The sequence below is a fragment of the Leuresthes tenuis genome, unplaced genomic scaffold, assembly GCF_036924035.1.
Source record: "Leuresthes tenuis unplaced genomic scaffold, fLeuTen1.0.hap1 SCAF_10, whole genome shotgun sequence".
Classification (NCBI taxonomy): domain Eukaryota; kingdom Metazoa; phylum Chordata; class Actinopteri; order Atheriniformes; family Atherinopsidae; genus Leuresthes; species Leuresthes tenuis.
Window position 1 is genome coordinate 29,107,468 of NW_027325364.1, and position 18,462 is coordinate 29,125,929.

An 18,462-nucleotide genomic window follows, 5' to 3' on the forward strand; every position below is an offset into this window, starting at 1 on the left:
TAATGATGGTCGCTTTGCTAGAAGCCTTAAATAGAGGGAGCAGGGAGGGAAGTTGAAGCAACTAATTAGGCTGCACAAATGAGTGAGTGCTATCATCTTGTGCACCTTGATGATATTACAGCAGAAAAGGGCCAGGAGGAAGTTTTGCTATTGCCTCACAGACATTGTGGGGCATTTCCGCAGGACTGTATAAGTCAGATGCCACACTACCTAGTTTCTCTCTCACACAGACTCACTGGATGTCCAACCTTATGCTATGATCTGTAGAAGGTATTGGGGCATTGCTATATATTTTATAAAGGCATTCTATTACACCCCCATGGCTTGTGGGGAGCAGCACACTATGGTCTGGTCCCCAGGCAACTGAGAATAATTTGTAGGACATAGCACTGGAACAGAAATCTCACTGCTGTTTCTTCAGGTAATCTTGACTTGGATCTTAATTCCAATAAAGAGTTATTTTTTTCACAGCATAAGCCAAGCAAGAACACTCCACTCTGTGTTTCAGCTGTTATGCTTTATTCAATATAATTTCAGATAAGAGGTGTAATCCTTTGGGGGGGCGAAGTGATGTATATTGACCAGCTCAATGATAGGGATACAGTGCATGACTCAGATCTGAAGGTAAATAACGACTTGTGCTATCGGCTCAGTCAAATACTGAGGAATATTGAATACTGTCCTTATTGTTGTCAGCTCCCAAGTTTGTCAGAGTCTGTATATTAAGTCCCACAGGAGTGTTACAGGTAGTTGTCATTTTGCACTGATGAGAGGGACTAAATGCTTTCGTAAATATATGTATTGGGGAATAAATTAGTCATTCATACCTGTTAAAGCAAGCTGATAAATGGCCTGATGTCCAGGTTTGTTTGATGATGTGGTCTGTTGATGTTATGGCAAAGATAAAAGAGCTATTCATATCCTTTACGTGACACATTAAGACCCTAAACCCCATCTAAATGGAAACAGGTGTATGGGCTGTATAAGGTCTTATGGGTTAAGACTCTTAAAAAGTTAACCTCAATGAAGCCTCAATAACCTTAAACTAGCATGATTTAGTAAGCTACAATTAAAGGGCAGAAAAGTCATTCTAAAATTTTGCAAAAGGGAAAAGTCACATTGTTTCCAACTTAGGCAACACGTACAAAATAAACAAATGCGTAAATCTCTCTTTCTATTCTAATAGAAATAGGTGTTCCTATAAAAGCCTCCATCAGACCTGCCAATCTGGATCACTTGATTGCATTGGCATAGCAAATTGTTCTTGACACAAAATGCATCATATTTATAAATCTTAACTTCTTTTTTGGCAAATAAAGACTTTGTTTACAATATCTAAAAAGTGCGATCCCTGTTATTATCCAAATGCGCAAATAGATAAATTGATAAATGTCAAAAATCGCGCAAACTGTTGTAACAATAACTATTAGTTTTGGTTGATAAAGACCAGTATCATCAGAAACCGACTGTCCATTCGACTCTTTAGACAGGAGTGTTACAGAGACTGGTGGAGTTCAAGCAGTGAGCCAGGTCACTCAGGTCAATACCACACTGCTGCAGTCTCACCTTTCAGAGTGACTGGGTTTCTTCCATCAGTAGAGAGCAGTCCTCTTTGCTCTCACATGGTTCATTTCATCAGGGTTTCTTTTATCTTGACTGGCCAGGCCCATAACCCCCGAGCACTGATAGTCCAATAATACTTCAAGAGAGCATCACCGGGGCATTGTGGAGACTGAAACAGAAGTGAACTAGGATAAGTTTGCTCCCCCACTGAATTTTATGTGTTTGTGCAGTGATTCACCAACCTACGTGTGTTTATTGAACCGTTTGCTGAAAAAATTTTTAGTTTGAATACTTCAAACAAAGTTTAGGGAAATGGGACATGAATGGTGACAGATTTATTATGAAATGTGTGTCATGAATCAAATTGAAGTTGATATTTGAAGCCTCATTTAAAAAAAAATTAAATATTCCAAAAGCTTCAGTCGAGCTCACGCATCTGATTCTAAAACAAAGAAAGAAGGGACTGGCCACTATGCACAGAACTGTTCTGTATTTCATGAGCCTGCAGAGAGTGCATGTTTACTTTTCTTTGCATAGTAGAAGAGAAATGAATAATCTGGGTTCCTTGTAAAGACAAACATGAAAGGAATCACCAACAGTTCTTTAGGCTCTTTCTCTTGCGTTGTGCTTCTTTACTGCCTAGGTAGTCTGTGCCATCTGACTGCTGTTTGAAGTCCACAATATTTGCTTTTCAGCAATTCCCGCCTACTGTGTCTCTCTGTTGCTTTTGAAAGTGTGACCAGTGTGCAGTCTCTATCAGTTCACTTATTGGAAGAAATGGCTCAAATTGGGTGATTGGTTCGTTGGTGAGTTGACGACAAGGCCGTTGCATATGAAGGGATTGCTCCTCATTGTTGTTGCGGGGTGAATGTGATGATGGACAGCTTCTGATGGAGAAGGAGGTGGGCAGTGGGGAAGCTGGAGGGTGCGAGAAGACAGAATGGGCCATTAAGGAGTGGCAGATAGCCTCAATTCAGACCTGCTGGGGTGTGATCTCACCAAAGAACTAAGGATTGGCCAATCTTAGTAAAAAAGGAAAAAAAAGTGACAGAGGGTGAGGGAGACAGTGGCTAAAGGGAAAGGTGTGACTAGAGCCAGAAAAATAAATGCAGTTCATTAAACTAGATACCAGTTTGTGTCATTTTTCTCCCTTTTGTTTCATTAACAGGTGTGAATAAGTGTTTGATGTCAGTGCCAATACACCTTTTTACCTTTAAGAGCAAAAGAATAGGGGGGGCTGTTATTTTTCTTCTTACTTTTACAAAATTAGGTTAAACCTCTCAAAGTTTTTAATATTGCCAAAGACCTGTGCTATTATACAAATATTTATTAGAATTTTGTTCTTAAATGGCCACCTTTTTGTCTTGGTTAATGGGAAGGCTAAGAATTTGACTAAGCATCCACTGCCAGCTTTGGATATATGTCCCTCTTTCCTTGTAATGCAAGAGGTGAAGTTCAACCTATTTCCAAATAGTGTACAGCATGCTTTCCTACTTGTGCGAGTACATCTTTGTGGATTTCCAGCATAAAATGTTGTTTTTTATGGCATTATCCAGTGAGTGTGTGTGCAAAAGCTGCTCCTTTTCCCTGGTGGAGGTGTGTGTGGGTGGGTTAGAGGGGAGGCTGTGAGGCTGCTGAGACCCCAGCGTTATCAGCACCAGATGCAGGTTGACTTCAGACTTTCAATGGAAGGTAAAGAGAGAGGGGAGGGAAATTAATGAGAGCCATAAAACCTGCAGGATAAATAATTAGCCAACTGGTTCTGAGATCCGTCCCTTCATTTGCAGCTGCAAATAAATTCTCCTTGTAAAGTTTCTTTGTCAAAACTCCAGGTTGATGCTGTTAGCTGCAGTTGAACGCATGTTTGATTCTTTTTTTAAAGATTGAATTGTCAGTTTTTTGCTTTGTCTTTCCTATTCTCTTTTCTATTTTGTTTGGTGTACACGAGTGACAGGCTTGCTGTCCTGCCACAGATAATTGGAGGAACTTGTGCTTTCTCCAAACCTGTGCTGCATTGATGGACAGAAAAATGCTTTTCACCTGTCATAATGAAAACGTCTCTTATTTTTGTGCGCATTTTCTTTTCGTGTAGTGTAATCAGAGGAGCCATAATGTTGCTTGTTTATTCATGAATGATATTCCCCTATTGAGCCTCTGAAAAGTGTCTGCCCTGTAAAACTCTTTCTCCATACATAGATACAGAACCGAGGGTGTCATAAACAGCATGTATGTCCGACGAGTGATGTAATTTCACTGAGCTGATTGCCACTTTGCTGTGTCCTCATCAGGATCAAAGCTCATTTTTGCTGCATTAGAGGACACTTTGTGTCAGTGTGCTGTGTGCTGATCTGGAGTGTTTACATGCAGTTCATTCCCACAGGATTTTGTGTTATTGTTGTCACACTGTATGGAGCACAGCCACTTGCATTGTTCTAATGCACCACCGGTAGATTCGAAAAAAGCTGAGCAATCACCAAAAGACTTACATTATCCTGCAGTCTTTGATCGCTATTCATACGTCTGCGCTAAGTAATCTTCCCCTTTAATCTCATTCACAGATATAAATAAACAAGTAATGCTCTAAATGACAGAGAGCACACGAGTGAACATCAAGAGGATTATGGTAATTTGTAGATAAATAAGTGTTTAAAAATGTGAACACTAAGAGAGTTACTTCTTTTTAAAGAGTGTGTTTTTTACTCCAGAGTAATCAATCAGAAGGCTGTTCCAGCATTCTACATTTGTAATTAATAAAGTGATGATCTGTTTCGATGATGAGTTTTTGGGGAGATTCATATACATAACACCTATAGCTGCTTGAATGTCAAATTCCCCTGGGACTTATTTAGATGGTGTTGCTACTTAAGTAAGTACTGAATAATAGCTTCTACTGTAAATAAAAATCACAAAACACTGAACACTTTCCAGATCAACGCATCCATACTGCTGATTGATTTTTAGGAGTTTGCCCTTTTTTATAATCTCTTCCAACTTGACATTTGGAAAGTCAGAAATCAATTATGTCTCCTTCCCAAATGAAAGGCAGCAAAAACTAGTATATGGCTTTAAAGTCAGCCTAGCTCGCCTTTGACACGGCACATTACAAAGGGAAAGGAAAATCACACTGCATACCTGATCCATAAAAAAGCCTTTGAAATGGATTGCTGGGTGGGATCCAGTCTGGCACAAGTCATGGCATTGATGGCACAGCCCCTGGGTGTAGGGATGCTTGGCCTGGACAAGATGGTAGCTGGGCCCGTATCAGTGGGCACTGGCCCATCCTCTGGGAGCTCCTAAGCCATGCTGTCTGAAGAAGAACTGATGGGGTTGGCAGCACATATGGGCATGCGTCGGGTTTTATTTCAGTCAAAAACAGCCACGATGTTATCATCACCAGTGCAGTGGCTTCACTGTGGCTGACTGAGATTATTTTCAAAATGAAAACTTTGTTCCTTTATAATTTATTGTACCGATGCTGATTTTCAATCATTTATGCATCCCAGGTGCTCAAATCTAATTGCACACCACTATTTCTATCTTCACTAATGTGTTCAGGTGACAATTTGTTCCAGCTAATTGGAAATTTTGCGTTTGCGCTCCCTGTACAAAACATAGCCCATCATGAATGGCACTGATATGATAAGCACAGGCTGAGCTAGCCACCATTGATTTCACAAACAGCTAACTGAAAGTTGACAGCTGCAACAGTTTTCAGAAATAGTTTATAACAATCCACAGGGTAATGAAACTTCCACCTTTGATGAGAAGTTAAAAAGAGAGTGTTCCACTGTTGGCTTGGCAGAACATTAGACATGGCTGTAGGCAGGCAGGGGCCGGCGAGGGATTGAGATGTTTTAATAGGGCTCATCCAGAGGTGACGAGAGCACCGAATGCACTAAACTGGAGGTGTGAGCCGGGGTTGCTAGTATATATCTTTTGTCTTTCATTATCTTTATTTCCTTATTATTTTAAATGGCCGGTGTGTGTGTGTGTGTTTTTTTCTTCACTAGAAGCTTTTTTGATATCCATTTAGATTGGGGCTTCATTAAAAAACCTCAGACAATGGAGTGACTTCTAATTAAGAAGCGCTGCATCTGGCCCCTGGCACCCTATCCCGTTGTTCCATCTATTTTGCTGGGGAGAATTCATTTGTTTCTTAATTAAGAAAAACACCAATAGCGTGAAAAATCTGCTTATGGTACCTGAATCCTAATTAGCTAAATAGTGAGGGGAAGGGGAAATCACATTCCAGTAGCCCTAGAAATGAACTCAGAGCTGATAAAAATGAACTAACTAGCCTTGCATAAATCGAAGCTGGGGAGAAAGTGTACCATCATTATGGCTAAGACAATATGCAAACTATCTTCAAAGAAATCAAATTGCCGGAATGTTTTCATTTGCATGTATTAACCATTAACATAATGAGGAGAAGTGACATTGGACCCGGATTGTGTGTCTGTTCGGATTGATAACTCTGCTGCATCTGCAAATAGTCTCCTCTGCAAAATTATGCTAGCAGTCAAATCAGTGTTGAACTGTGGAGGGAGAGGGATGGAGAGAGGGAGAGAAAGACAGAGACACACACAGAGAGAGGTGGGAGAGACACAGTGAGGGAGACTGGAGGCTTTTGCTTCTTTCCGTTTTATCAGGGAGCTCTGTGCAAACCTGCTGCAGTGTTGAATCGGAGCCATCATCCTCTGACAGCTATCCTTAAACAGGAAGGTGCCGCGAGTCATTGTCTCTAAGGCTCTGCAGAATGCTGCTGTGTGTGTGTGTCTTTATATGTGTCTTCATGTGTGCCTGTGTGTTTGGGGCAAAAATACACATGGGGATGTGCCCATGTGGCTGCTTTAGCTGGAGACAGACCTCGAGTGGGCACACTTCACTCATTCCCCACACGCATATCGGACACATGCACCCACACGCCTGCACACAGACTCATGCATACATGTGTCAACTCTACTACATGCCCCCGCCCCAACACTTCAACCACCACCACCACCACCACCACACACACACACACACACACACACACACACACACACACACACACACACATACACATATACATCTGAGTGCTTGCAGGATACCAAAGGCTCACTTATCTGTTCCGTAAAGACTCACCATGGCCCACATTGGCGAGTTGTCGGGCAACCAGCCAAATCCACTGTGTGTTCTCTACTGCAGGCATCATGCAAAACACTGAACTGTCTTCAATATTCAAAATAATTTTTCCAGCATGCTATTTCCCAGGATCAGCCTCTTAGGTCAAATTATTCAATTAAGTGTCTGTTTATTACTGATACCAAAGCTGGGTGGCGGTTCTACTTATCACCTTTTTTGCAGATTGGTGTTCTCGCAGAATACCACCATAAAGATTGCCTTGGCTGTAATTAAAATGGCACAGGGACAAATTTGGCACAGGGCTAAGACATGGGGAAATGAAGGAGGTTGGGGGAAATTGCAGGGGACACATTCTGTCAGAAAGTTGAGCCTGTAAAGGAGCGACATTGTTGGTAGGGTTCTAATGCACACCACAAAGGGGCACGTAGAAGGAAAAAAATTGAATTCCTATTGTGGTGTGTTGTCATCGAGGTGCATTTTTTTTCTGTAGAAAATCGTCAGGAAACAAGGATATTCTTTGTGCGTCTGACTGAAGCAATCGAATAGGAGTCAGTGGTAGTTTGGTGGCAGAGCGGTTGCTGTTTAGACATCCTAAATGCCAGCCGGGCTAGCATCCATCCACAGGCCTGCGTGTTTGATGAGCTATTGGCAAGCTATGGGGACACGTGTTCCCGTGCCTCGTGGCAAACATACCTTTCAGCCTCTTTGACTCCACAAGCCTGTGTGTGACTTCTCAGGGAAAAAATATGAAAGAAATCAAAGCGCCAATAAGCTGAGGGTGTTAAGCCAGAGAAGGAAAAAAAATAGAAAAAAAGAAAAGAAAGACCTGAGCGACTTTGGATTTTGACAGAATCTTCATGTGCTCTCTGACAAAAATTTGCATTGTTATCACAGATAACTGGTGATGTTTTTACTTGGTTGTACATTTTTGTGAAATATGTAAAATGTAAACCGAGCCTCTAACGATTCCCTTAATGACGCGGATCTTGCTTCTCTCCCCCGGATCGCGTCTTAGCGGGCTTCTCAGTGCGGGATGTCTGATATCTGAATATTAAAAGGGAGTTTCAAGCTCATCTGCAAATGTGATTTGCACATATCACACTTCTGCAGTCGTCAAGCTGCTTCATCGCCAAGCTTCTGAGCAAAGAAGGTAGGGGAGGGGAGGGAGAAAAAAGAAAAAGAAAGATGCACATATGGGTTGCTATTGATGTATTCCATTTCTGACCTAATTTAAATCCCTGCCAACAAGCTCATATGCATACTGTACATTTGCTAAATTACAGAGTGTAAACGTTGCCTTCTCACAGAGACAGGTGTAAACATCAATGTTGTCATAATGCAACACCAGTAGATATGATAATCGCACCATGTTGCAATAGAGCACAAAATAATTTGGACATCATTTTGATGCCTGAGGGGCCCAGGGGAATGCCCTCCAGAACGAAGGTGGCCCATTGACATGCTATACACGCCAAGATATAATTATGGCTGCCTGTCTTTGTTCCTCCCAAGCTTCCTCTCAGAGCACTAGTAATTTGCTTGTGATATTTTGGTATTCTTTACGAGTGAGTTATTCTCTGTGGACTTGAGTATTACATGGGTGTAAATGAAGACGCGAATAGGCTTTTCTACTGCCAAATCCCAAAGTTCAGAAATTGAAAGTGTAATATCAGAACGGTAAAGTTGATACTGTTAGGAGGAGGAACTTGTTCAGTGGAAAATAATTTTTTGGGATCTTGACACGTGACGACTTGTATTCCTCTCGATTTTGGGCCTATGCTCTCAGTGTCATCTCTGGCTATCTGAGTGAGACTTTGCTGATGATAAAGGGCAGCGCCAGAATATCTTTAGGGTATGCAGTGTGTCTAGCTGCAGTTTGTTGTCATGATAATCCCCTCATTTGTAATGTCGGGATCAGCAGGTTACGGCTCTCCACTTGCCTGCCATGTCAAGACTTGGGACTAGCGAGGTGGATTGTCATTTCTGAAGCAATATTTTGACAGTGCCTTCACTTTACTCGTATGCTGCGGCTCAAAGGTCAGAGCTGTGCCACTTCCATTTACTGTGTGTGAACACTCAATCCCAGAGGAGCTCTCTACATCTCCCCTTGCCTCAATCTCTGACACACACACACACACACGGGCTTGCACACAGTCGTTCTTTCTGCCTCTCACCATTTAACTCACTTGTTTTAGGAGATAGATGTCAAGGCTAGTCCCACACAGAGCTTTACAGCGGTTCTAAAGCTCCCAGACTGAGGAGCAATTACAACTTATAAACATTGATAATAGAGTAACCACAGACAGCCACCTCTCCTGCAGTCACTGCACCCAGCTTGGTATTTTTTTAAAAACATAGTCTGGTGTGATTGTTGCAAAAGCACAATGTCAGTGGTGTAGCTGTCATCCATTTTCCTATGTGCTCAGTGCCACCTCTCGCACACAGTAGCAGGTTATGTCAACCAAATAAGGCACTTGTCAGTAATACAAAAAGACATTGTTGCTGGTCCATTGTTACCTGCTCTGCCAGCTATCATATAGAAAGTGATGGAGTGACGGTGTTTTTGGAGCACCACGGAGCTCCAGCGCCTCAGGGGTATTATGGGTGTAAATCTCCCTCACACAGTTCTGCTCCAGGCCAGGGAGAGCATCATCATTAGCTACAGCAGATGGAGGGGCTTCAGAGCTGTTTTCTTCCCTCTGCTGTCAGGGTGTGCTGCTGGAATCTGGTTTGATACAATGGGAGTGGATGGGAGCAACAGCACAGCCCAGACAACGAATGATGAAATCCACATGAAATTGGATGAAAGCTACAGTACATACTTACCCCAGGAAACTGATTCATCATTTATTTGTGAAGTGAAAATAACGGGGGTTTGGTTAACTATAGTGTCTGTTCACATGTTTGTGATATTTTATTTTGGTAGCAGAGAAGAATCATGCAAACTGGAGTTTCATTCATGAAGGTTTACAGGATTATCAGTGGTGTACATCAACAGAAAATCAATGTATCTTCTTTGAGAATCAAAAATGGGAAAAAGAATTCTCAAAGGAGAGGATTTGATGTCTTTGCCTGTCTTATATTATATCATGTTAAGCATATTTTAGGTTTGGACTGTTGATTTCACAAAACAGACCATGCCAAGGTTTCATGTTGAACTCATGGAAGTTTGGATGGGCGTTTCTTTTAAAAAATGTTTACATTTCATGGATCAAAAACCAATCAGCTAGTTAGGACAATAACCAAAAAAAATCAGTGTTCACTGCAGCTATAAAGATTACACATCTGAAGGAATACTAATAGATAAAATATTTTACATTCACTTAATGTTACCAAGTCTGTGCTGGTTTTCTTTTAAGTCAAACAGTTTTTGTTTTTTAGAAAAACTTATTCCGACAATGAAAGTATATGAAATCACACAAAATCAGTACCTGTTAGGTCATGATCCATCGCTTAGATTAACAGGAAACATAACATATCTGTTCATTTGATCAAATTGCAAGAATCCCATATCCGCCTCATGCAGTGGGACAGTTTAAGTGTAAATCCAAGACAGTCAGAACATTTATTAATGAGGAGTATTTATCTCCAGCAACCACTAAGTGTTCATTGATGCAACAGTATTTATCCATATACTGGAGGAGAGTGTGTAGTGTGTGTGTGTGTGTGTGTGTGTGCATTTACAGAATCCTAATTGTCCAGCAAGAAGCTTCACATGGCCAGATCAAGAATTAGAGGGGAGGCAGGGGGTAGGCTGGAGGAGGGGGAGAAAAAGCCCATCTCAGTCTGTGTTTTAAAGGACAGTGCTTTGAATGTCATTTGACAATTTCCTTTTAATTAGAACTAATTTACAGAAAGATGCCCACCAGCTAATCTTTACAGGATAATTAACTTCTATTTTCTTTACTTTTAATTAAAAAGTGGAAAAGATTTAGCTGATCCATAAAGAATTGTTCTTTTGAAATGTTCATCAGACTTCACACTTCTTTTGGCATTGGTAATATTTAGATCCTATCTGCTGCTCACAGTCTCAACTGAATTATTGCAATGATTTTCTTCTCCTTATCCGTGGTATTAAGAAGTGGAACTATCAATAGTAGAAATAGGAACCAGAGGCAAATTAGAATTGAATTAATGAAGAATTTATTGCTAAAGGAATCCCCCCACCCACCCATCCCTCATGGTACTGGAATGAAACTGACATCTTAGATATATCCATTTCATAGAAATTCCTTGATGGAGAAATATTGTTTTATCTACATTATTTGATACAGTAATCAGTTTTCTTATTCAAAAGGCACCGCTTTAAATTCTTTGCAATTATTCTTGACTAAAAGCTAATTGTTGCAGGAGCAATTTTAGCATTTCCGATACAATGATTTCAGTCCCGACAGGCTTACAGGCCAGTGAATGTGATGAATGTTATGCTTTTTAGGTTAAACTCCAGCATCTTAATAAGCACTTAAGACACAGTTAAGTGCTTGGTGCCTCTGTAGAATGTAAAAACTCCACAAGCCTCATCAGAGCTACTAGAGAAAAGTATTTTCTTGCCACTGTTAGCACCTTCCAACAGACTTTACTTAGTGGAGATAAAGTGAGCCAATATGAGGTGAGCGTGCTGTAGACAGAGCCTCCACTCATCTGCAAACGAGCCAGTGGCTGAAGATGGATGCCCCCACTTAACCATGATAGCTCCCTGGAGGAGCCTCACTCAATGGCTTCATTAAAAGTGAACGTTGTAGTGAAAAGCTTGCTTATAAACCAGTAATTAAGACCACACATATTTTACCTGCTTTGTTTCAGCTGTCACCTCCAGTGTTCGGGCAAATGGTTAACTTATTTTTCCTTATAAGTAACAGAATGACACAAATAAATCACTCAGCCAGAAGAGAAGAGTGTGCAACAGGATGGCGTACTGTCCATTTAGACAGCATTTTAATCCCATCATCGCACCCACAAAGCAAATGTCACACAGCAACACATGCATTAACTAAGCCCATATTACTTGGAGGACAAGCTTTGTGACTTTAATGGACTTGACGTCGTACCAGTGTCCACTTGGAAATGTTTGTATCTTTCTGGAAACTCTGGAGAGGCGAGAAAAGTCAGTGGAGTGAAGCAGGACCCAGCTAACTCCACAGAGAGACTGGCTGGCATCTGCTGAAGCCCTCGGGCATGCTCAGAGGTGCCTCCAGCATTTTAATGGCATAGTCAAATGCCAGCATGTTTTCATGCCATTCCAATTCAAATTCATTGGATAAAGAAGTAAGAACATGTTATTCCCCTTACAGTCCAGACAGAAACGCCGGGCGCAACAACACAGAACTTAGCAACTCTGCAAACATGCTGAGATCCAAAGTTGGGTCTGATTGGAATAAGACACTCGACTAGAATTATGTTAACAGTATTTTTGAGAAATCTGAGTGGAATTTCCTGCATGTGGAGTTTTTACAAGCTGTCAAGATGAATGTATACACATAGATACTTTTTATCCAATGGGAGCATCTCAGTCATGGCACACAAAGCTGAGTTACAAATTAATGTGAATTTAGTGGGCCAAATGCCTGATTTCATCACGTTGCTTTAAAATGTTGTGTCATCTATTGCGCTGCAGCCTCAGGGAAGGGTGTGTGTTGTCTTAACAAGTATGTGAACACATTTATTCAACCCCCTCCTCTGCGTTTTCACTACAGTTTCCAGATGAGCATCGGTGCTGAGTTTTGAAGCAGTTTGTTGACTGTTGATTGTAAGTGCCCGAATTTAGGAAGGCAGCCATTTCTAATCAAGAGAATTACATTGCTTAGCAACCGGAAAATCAAGTTAAACAATACCATTGCTTATTCTTGGTCACAGACTGCAACTCTGAGAACACATCAGTCTCCAGTCAAGCTGCTCCACGCTCCTCCCAGCACACACACAAACACACATTTAAACACAAGCAGCGATTCACAGACAATATACAAATGGTAATTCACTTTTGACTTGTGTTACGGCATTAGCTCCACATTTATTTTGATCACAGAGTGTACAACTTGGAAAAGGCTCTTTTTTTGTAGCATTTATGCTGTGTGAAAAAGATATATGAAATTAAACATTCCTTTGAGGGTTCCTGTAGCATATTAAGCTATTAAGAGTTGCATAAATGGTATCTATTTCATTACAGTGATCAAAGATTAAATTAGAAGCTTGAGCCCTGTAACATATACACGAAGTCTCTTCCAAGGCTGAGGGAGCCCTCTGCTTCCCAAAGGTCATTAGAGCTGAGGAGAGTGTGGCTTCCAGTCACTACTTGCCTCTCAACAATTTCTCCTCCTTCTCTTTCTCTTCTCTCGCAACCTTCTCACAAGATGAAATGAAAATGTTTTCTCGGTTCTCTCACTTTCAATGTTTGTCTATTGTTTTTCCTCCAGCTCCAGCATATGAATTTGTTTTCTAAAGCTACCTGCCTCAGAGCGCAGAGTTTCCAGCAACACAAGACAAAGTTCATACCCCCCCCCCAACAAAAGTTTTTGTGTCTAAACCTATAAATGAGGAAAGCCCAATATCAGTGTTGGCTCAAAGGGTGAGTCACGACAAGCGAAGTTGGCAGGGGTTGAGCTGTGTGGCCCTGTTGGATTTTAGGGCTGCATTATACATTCATGTATAGTCTCAGGTGCTACGTTTTATCCCCAGGCCAGCTTGGACACATTTTCAATGGACCGTTTGGAAGAAAAACTGTATAGGTGGGTGCAAAAATGATTTCCATGCTTATAGAGATCTGCTGCTTTGTTCTGTCAGATTCAATTACCTCACCTCTAATTAGGGAGCTATAGAGGAGGCTGGGTTTGTGATCCACACATCACACAGCCTGCTGATAATGTGAGGTATCGCTATCACAGCCTGGCCACAAGCTCCCCACATTGCGGACAGTTGAAAAAGCATGCCATGAAATTAGCAGTCACTCATGCAGTTTTGCACATACACACATATTTCCATATTTCCTTAGAGCTCTTCTTTTCTTAAGTGTGAGCTTTTGAGGTAAGGTTGGCACATCCGTGTTTTTTTTTTTTTTTTTGTTTTCTGTTTTAGTCCACAGACTATGGTGCAGAGTATTTTCCTGAAAGACATTCTTATTCCTACACCTCTGTCTGCACTCCTTTCTTCCCTGCTCACCTTCTTCTGTGACTCATTAATCCTCTGTCCATCATGTGGTCTCAGAGTATCACCCCATTTTATAGACTCAGTGGGGGCATTACCATATCCCTCTCTGGAGCTCCAGTCCCTATGACCGATCCCTATCAGACAGAGGCCATGCCATGAACAAAAGAGCCTCTGTGATCAAGCCTGCATTCAGCTACCAATGTCTCTATTAGCATTGGCTGCTCCTGCTGCATGACTGTTTGAGCAGGGCTGATACTTCTCTCTGTTGTCGACAGAGGAAGAGTTTGATGAATGTGGATGATACAACTGAGGGTGGACGGTGTGGATGACAGGGCTGCCGGGGTGCAGGGACCTGGACACTAACCCTGATTGAGAGGAAGTTTAGAGAGAGTGCAGTTCCTATAACATCTATCACTCATCTTTGAGGATAATTTGGGTAAAGCAAACCTCTCTTTAGAGAGCAAAACAGATGAATTAGCACTGGAAAGACTGAACTGCAAAGCTGTCACACTTAAGGTTTCAGATAATTATTGTAGGACAGCAGTTACTAATTATTCTGGGGATTATTTTTCATGCCAAACTTATTAATTATTTGCTCGAGTCTTTCTTAAAGACTGTGTCCCCTCTGAAATTAAGCAAAGTCTTCTTGACCCCTCCAGCTTATACCTGTATAGACAACCAGTTCAGTGATGGTTTGTGAGAAATGCTCATCTAAAGCCCTGAGAAGACATGGCAACCTATTTAAATTGCATATATTATCTAATTGAATGTCCAAAACCCCAATTCAACTGAAGTGAATATAAAACAGGAAATTGTGACATTCGAGAGATTGACTACAATAAACATTTTACCTTTTTCTGTGCATAAATGATATAGTTTTGATCAGTCACTTGCTAAAATGGAGTTGGTTGGCTAATCAGTACAACACTAATTTTTTTGGCGTTTTCAAAAATATGTCTTCAAATTGGCCTGTGTAAAATGTAAACGTATGCACCATGTGAATCCTTGGATCTGTACTTCAAACTTCAAATTTATGTCTGTTATAATGAGCGCCTCACTGGAAACACGCTGTGTTGTGTTCTGCGGCGAAGTCAAATGCAGACGCTCTCTCCGCGGTGTCGTTGGCCATCTGAACTCCAGAGGAGGCTTGATAAGAGGCAGAATCTGCAGACATTCCTCTGGCCCAGTTTGTCAGCAGACCCTATAGAAATGCACCGACAAGCGTGGGTCACACAGTGAATGTGACAGGATTTTAAACAGTACACAACTAAATATAGCAGGAACGCCACTATCAGAAAATGAGTTAGGAGTGTGGTGCTAGTCGTTTAGAAAGTCATTATTCTTATCATTGCTGTCTCTGAAATAATTTCAGGTCTCTCCATGCAATGAATACTGTATAATAAACTAAACATGTGAGAATGCGAACAAACTTTAGTAATCGACGTGGTCCTCAAGAAGTAGCCATCAGGCATCCTTTAATGTCTCTGACTGGCTGGAATATTTCATTTTTCCATATTCAGTAAGGCCCACGGTATCTCTATCAGTTTGAAAATGCTCCATTTAGTTACTATCTGTTAGAGTGGGGAAGTGAGATGCCCTTATTCGGAGTCTATTAAACCTCAATTCTATCTCATCTTATCTGCCTAATCTTTGTGTCTTATTGACCATGAAGTTTATCTTAAATCTCCCTTTACCCCTTATTATCACACAACACTGTAGGTCTATTTTCTGTGGTGCAATAGTGCTGCTGTATTTGCTAGCAACAGAGGAAGAATCATTTAGTTGTACACGCGGTTCTCATTCAGCTGTGTAATGGAATGTGTGCAGACGGTGTGTATAGAAATGTATTTCCCCGCTTTCTTTCACACTGTCTTTATTTGCCTTGGCAGGAGCTTTTAACGCCAGTCATACAGTCTCCCCTTGATACTGCGATATTTATCTCTCAGTATCATCTTAAGCGATGGTAGACTCATCGAGTCACTTCACGCCTCACTTCACTCCTCTGCGAATCAGCAGAAGGCATCAGATAAGATCATAAAACTGTATCCTAATTTAAAAGCAGCACTCGGCCTCCGTGGTGTCTATTAGAGATCTGTGTGCTAATTCTTTTCATGTCCGGGGCTCCTGCAGATGTTGGCTTCTACAAAGGAGTAATTTATAAGACTAATGAAAAGAGCAAGCAGTTTGTGGACATCGGGGGGGTCTTTTATGAGGCTCTGTGTGGGAAGAAAGAGAAACAGGAGAGGCACACCAGCCCACTTTCTGAGCTGAATTATTGCTTTATTAAAGCCGAGGGGTTCGCTTCTGCTACAATAGAACAAACAGACTGAAAGGTGTGGAGAGGATATAAGTGTGCTCTGTTTGAGCTCCAGAATGATGCAGAAGAGGCTGCAACATAGCTCAAGTGTGACAAGCTGAAACAGACACAGCATCCCTATGTAACTGACAAGGAAAGCACCATTTTTTATATGATTATTCGCTTTAGATAAAGTTTTAGAGGGATTTTTTTTCTTGAAATTGATGCAGGGTTCCTGCTTATGTCTTGTGCTTTATTTCCCTGTAGAAACTAAGCCTAAACGCAAAGTGTTTCGCTATTTCTTTGCTATGTTAATTTCTGTGGAGATATTGCAGACATGTTTTGGTGAGACAGAGGGGTGTGCAAGATGCACATTATCTTAATAACATTCAAATGCTGGGTGAGATGTTTTTCAGAACTAATACAATTCAGGTAGCTGTACAGTAATTCCATCAGCACCCTTGATTGAAGCAAAAATGGTAATATGCAAATACCAAAAGAGATGTACAGCTACAAGCAAAACTCTGAAATCATTTAGATTTAAAGAAATAATATTGCACAGAGGGGGGAAAATTAATCACACGGAAAAGTGTCTCCTTTAAGATTGCACTGGTGTATTACCCGGAGGCATGGAATGTAAATGGAAAATCAACATTGTACCCTGTGATAAGGCTAACAAATTAATAAAAGTATTTTCTTTCCTCCTCCCATGCTGATGTCTGTATGAAAAGTCTGGAAAGGATCTTGCTTTCTCTTTTTTGCCCTCCTTTTCCTCTGTGTGAGGTTTTGTTTTGCAGGTAGTCGGATTAACACTCACCCTGGCTGCATGTCAACTTGTTTTTCAGAAACATACAATCACAGAGGGCTTTTTCTGGAAATATAATGGAAGGACTTTTTAAAATGTTGTTGTTAAATAATATGTTAGTTGACGTGACTTTATCTATGCCTCAGCTGCAAAGACGAACATTAATAGAGAGTGTAAACAATGCTCTGTTCAGAACTGCATCTGAGTTTGTAGCATTGTCTCTCATAGAAACAGAGATTTTTATTTTTGAAAGCCTGAAGGATGTGATGAAACTGCTGAACATCTCCCTCCTGTGTATGTATGCTTGTGTCTGTGTATGAATGTGTGTGCATTTCCTCAGGTCCTCTGGAGGATGGCCTGGAGGAGGAAGAGGAAGAATGTATCTCTGAGGAAAACGAGCTCTTGGCCAAAGATGAGTTCTCGGTGGAGGAGAACTTCCCGGCCGAGTTTGAGACTGAGAACATGAGCTGTGAAGACATGGAATACTTCTGCAACAAAGGTGAGGGAACTCTGGAAGTTTCCGCAAGCACTGTATCCCGGTGTTTCCTATTATTACCTATTATGAGACAATATCTTTAGCCAAATTGGTGCCAAGTATTAAAAATGATGAACTCCTGCCAATTACATCAAATAAAATTCTTCATCATGTTCGAAGCAAACCTGGCAGAGCTTCTATCTGTTTGAGAATTTCTCCTGCATCGCTGCCTTAAGTTGAAGCCATCTAGTTTGATATTTGATCCCAGCAATCCACCCAAGAGCAGTGGTTTGATCTGAGAGGAAGATGGCATGGGCAACACTGGCTCTCCCTCTGTGATAGTGCTGTGAAGGTGTGCTGTGGTACACCAATGCACTGGAGAGCGAAGCACTCTCGTTTGAGCCAGCGCAGAAGCTCAGAACACTCAGCAGCACCTGCTACTGCTCGGAGGTCCAGCACTATAAAGCGCCTTAGCATCGCCAAATGCGCTCCAGTCTTCTTTGAACTCCAATTCAATTAGATTGCCTCTTTGTATGTTTGTTTCATTTCAGTCACACCTTGCCATCACAGGAGCTAATTTGTGGTCTGCTTCAGGTTACAGTGTGAAGATGACAGACTTGTCCCACCTCGCTCCCCCCTGACGCTTCCACCCCCACCCACCTCTTCCTACCCTCCGGTCGCGTGGCTTTCGCTACCCCAGGTGTCCCCACTCCTACTGGCACACGGATGCCATAAATTTGACTTTTTAATGAAGAACCATTGCTTTGAATGTCTGCCTCCTCTTTCTCCTTTCAAAGGGAAATTTGTTTAGAATTATTTCTTCACACTTCTAAACTGATGTGCCTCGTGGGATTACATTATTCAAGAAAAAAATTAATCTTTCATGTTCCAGGTAGGCTATGCCCCAGTAATCATATCAATAACGCTTTCCTTTTGTTCTTCAGTAAAAGTTGAACGGCGCAATTGTTCAGAAATTGCAATTACCAGCAAGTCTCAGTTGTTTTACCCTTTGTCTACTTTGTAATGTATCCTTACTAAAACTTCAAAGTACAATGCATG

General features: G+C 41.3%; 1 protein-coding gene across 2 annotated transcripts in view; it reads left to right on the plus strand.

Annotated features, from left to right (window-relative positions):
• The window catches only part of zfpm2a (zinc finger protein, FOG family member 2a), a 112,124-nt gene that overhangs the window by 12,888 nt on the left and 80,774 nt on the right, over positions 1-18,462 (plus strand). For both annotated transcript variants that reach the window (XM_072394874.1, XM_072394875.1), the window contains exon 2: positions 17,269-17,427. In XM_072394874.1, coding sequence (XP_072250975.1) covers positions 17,269-17,427 — 159 coding nt within the window. The remainder of the gene's footprint in view (positions 1-17,268; positions 17,428-18,462) is intronic.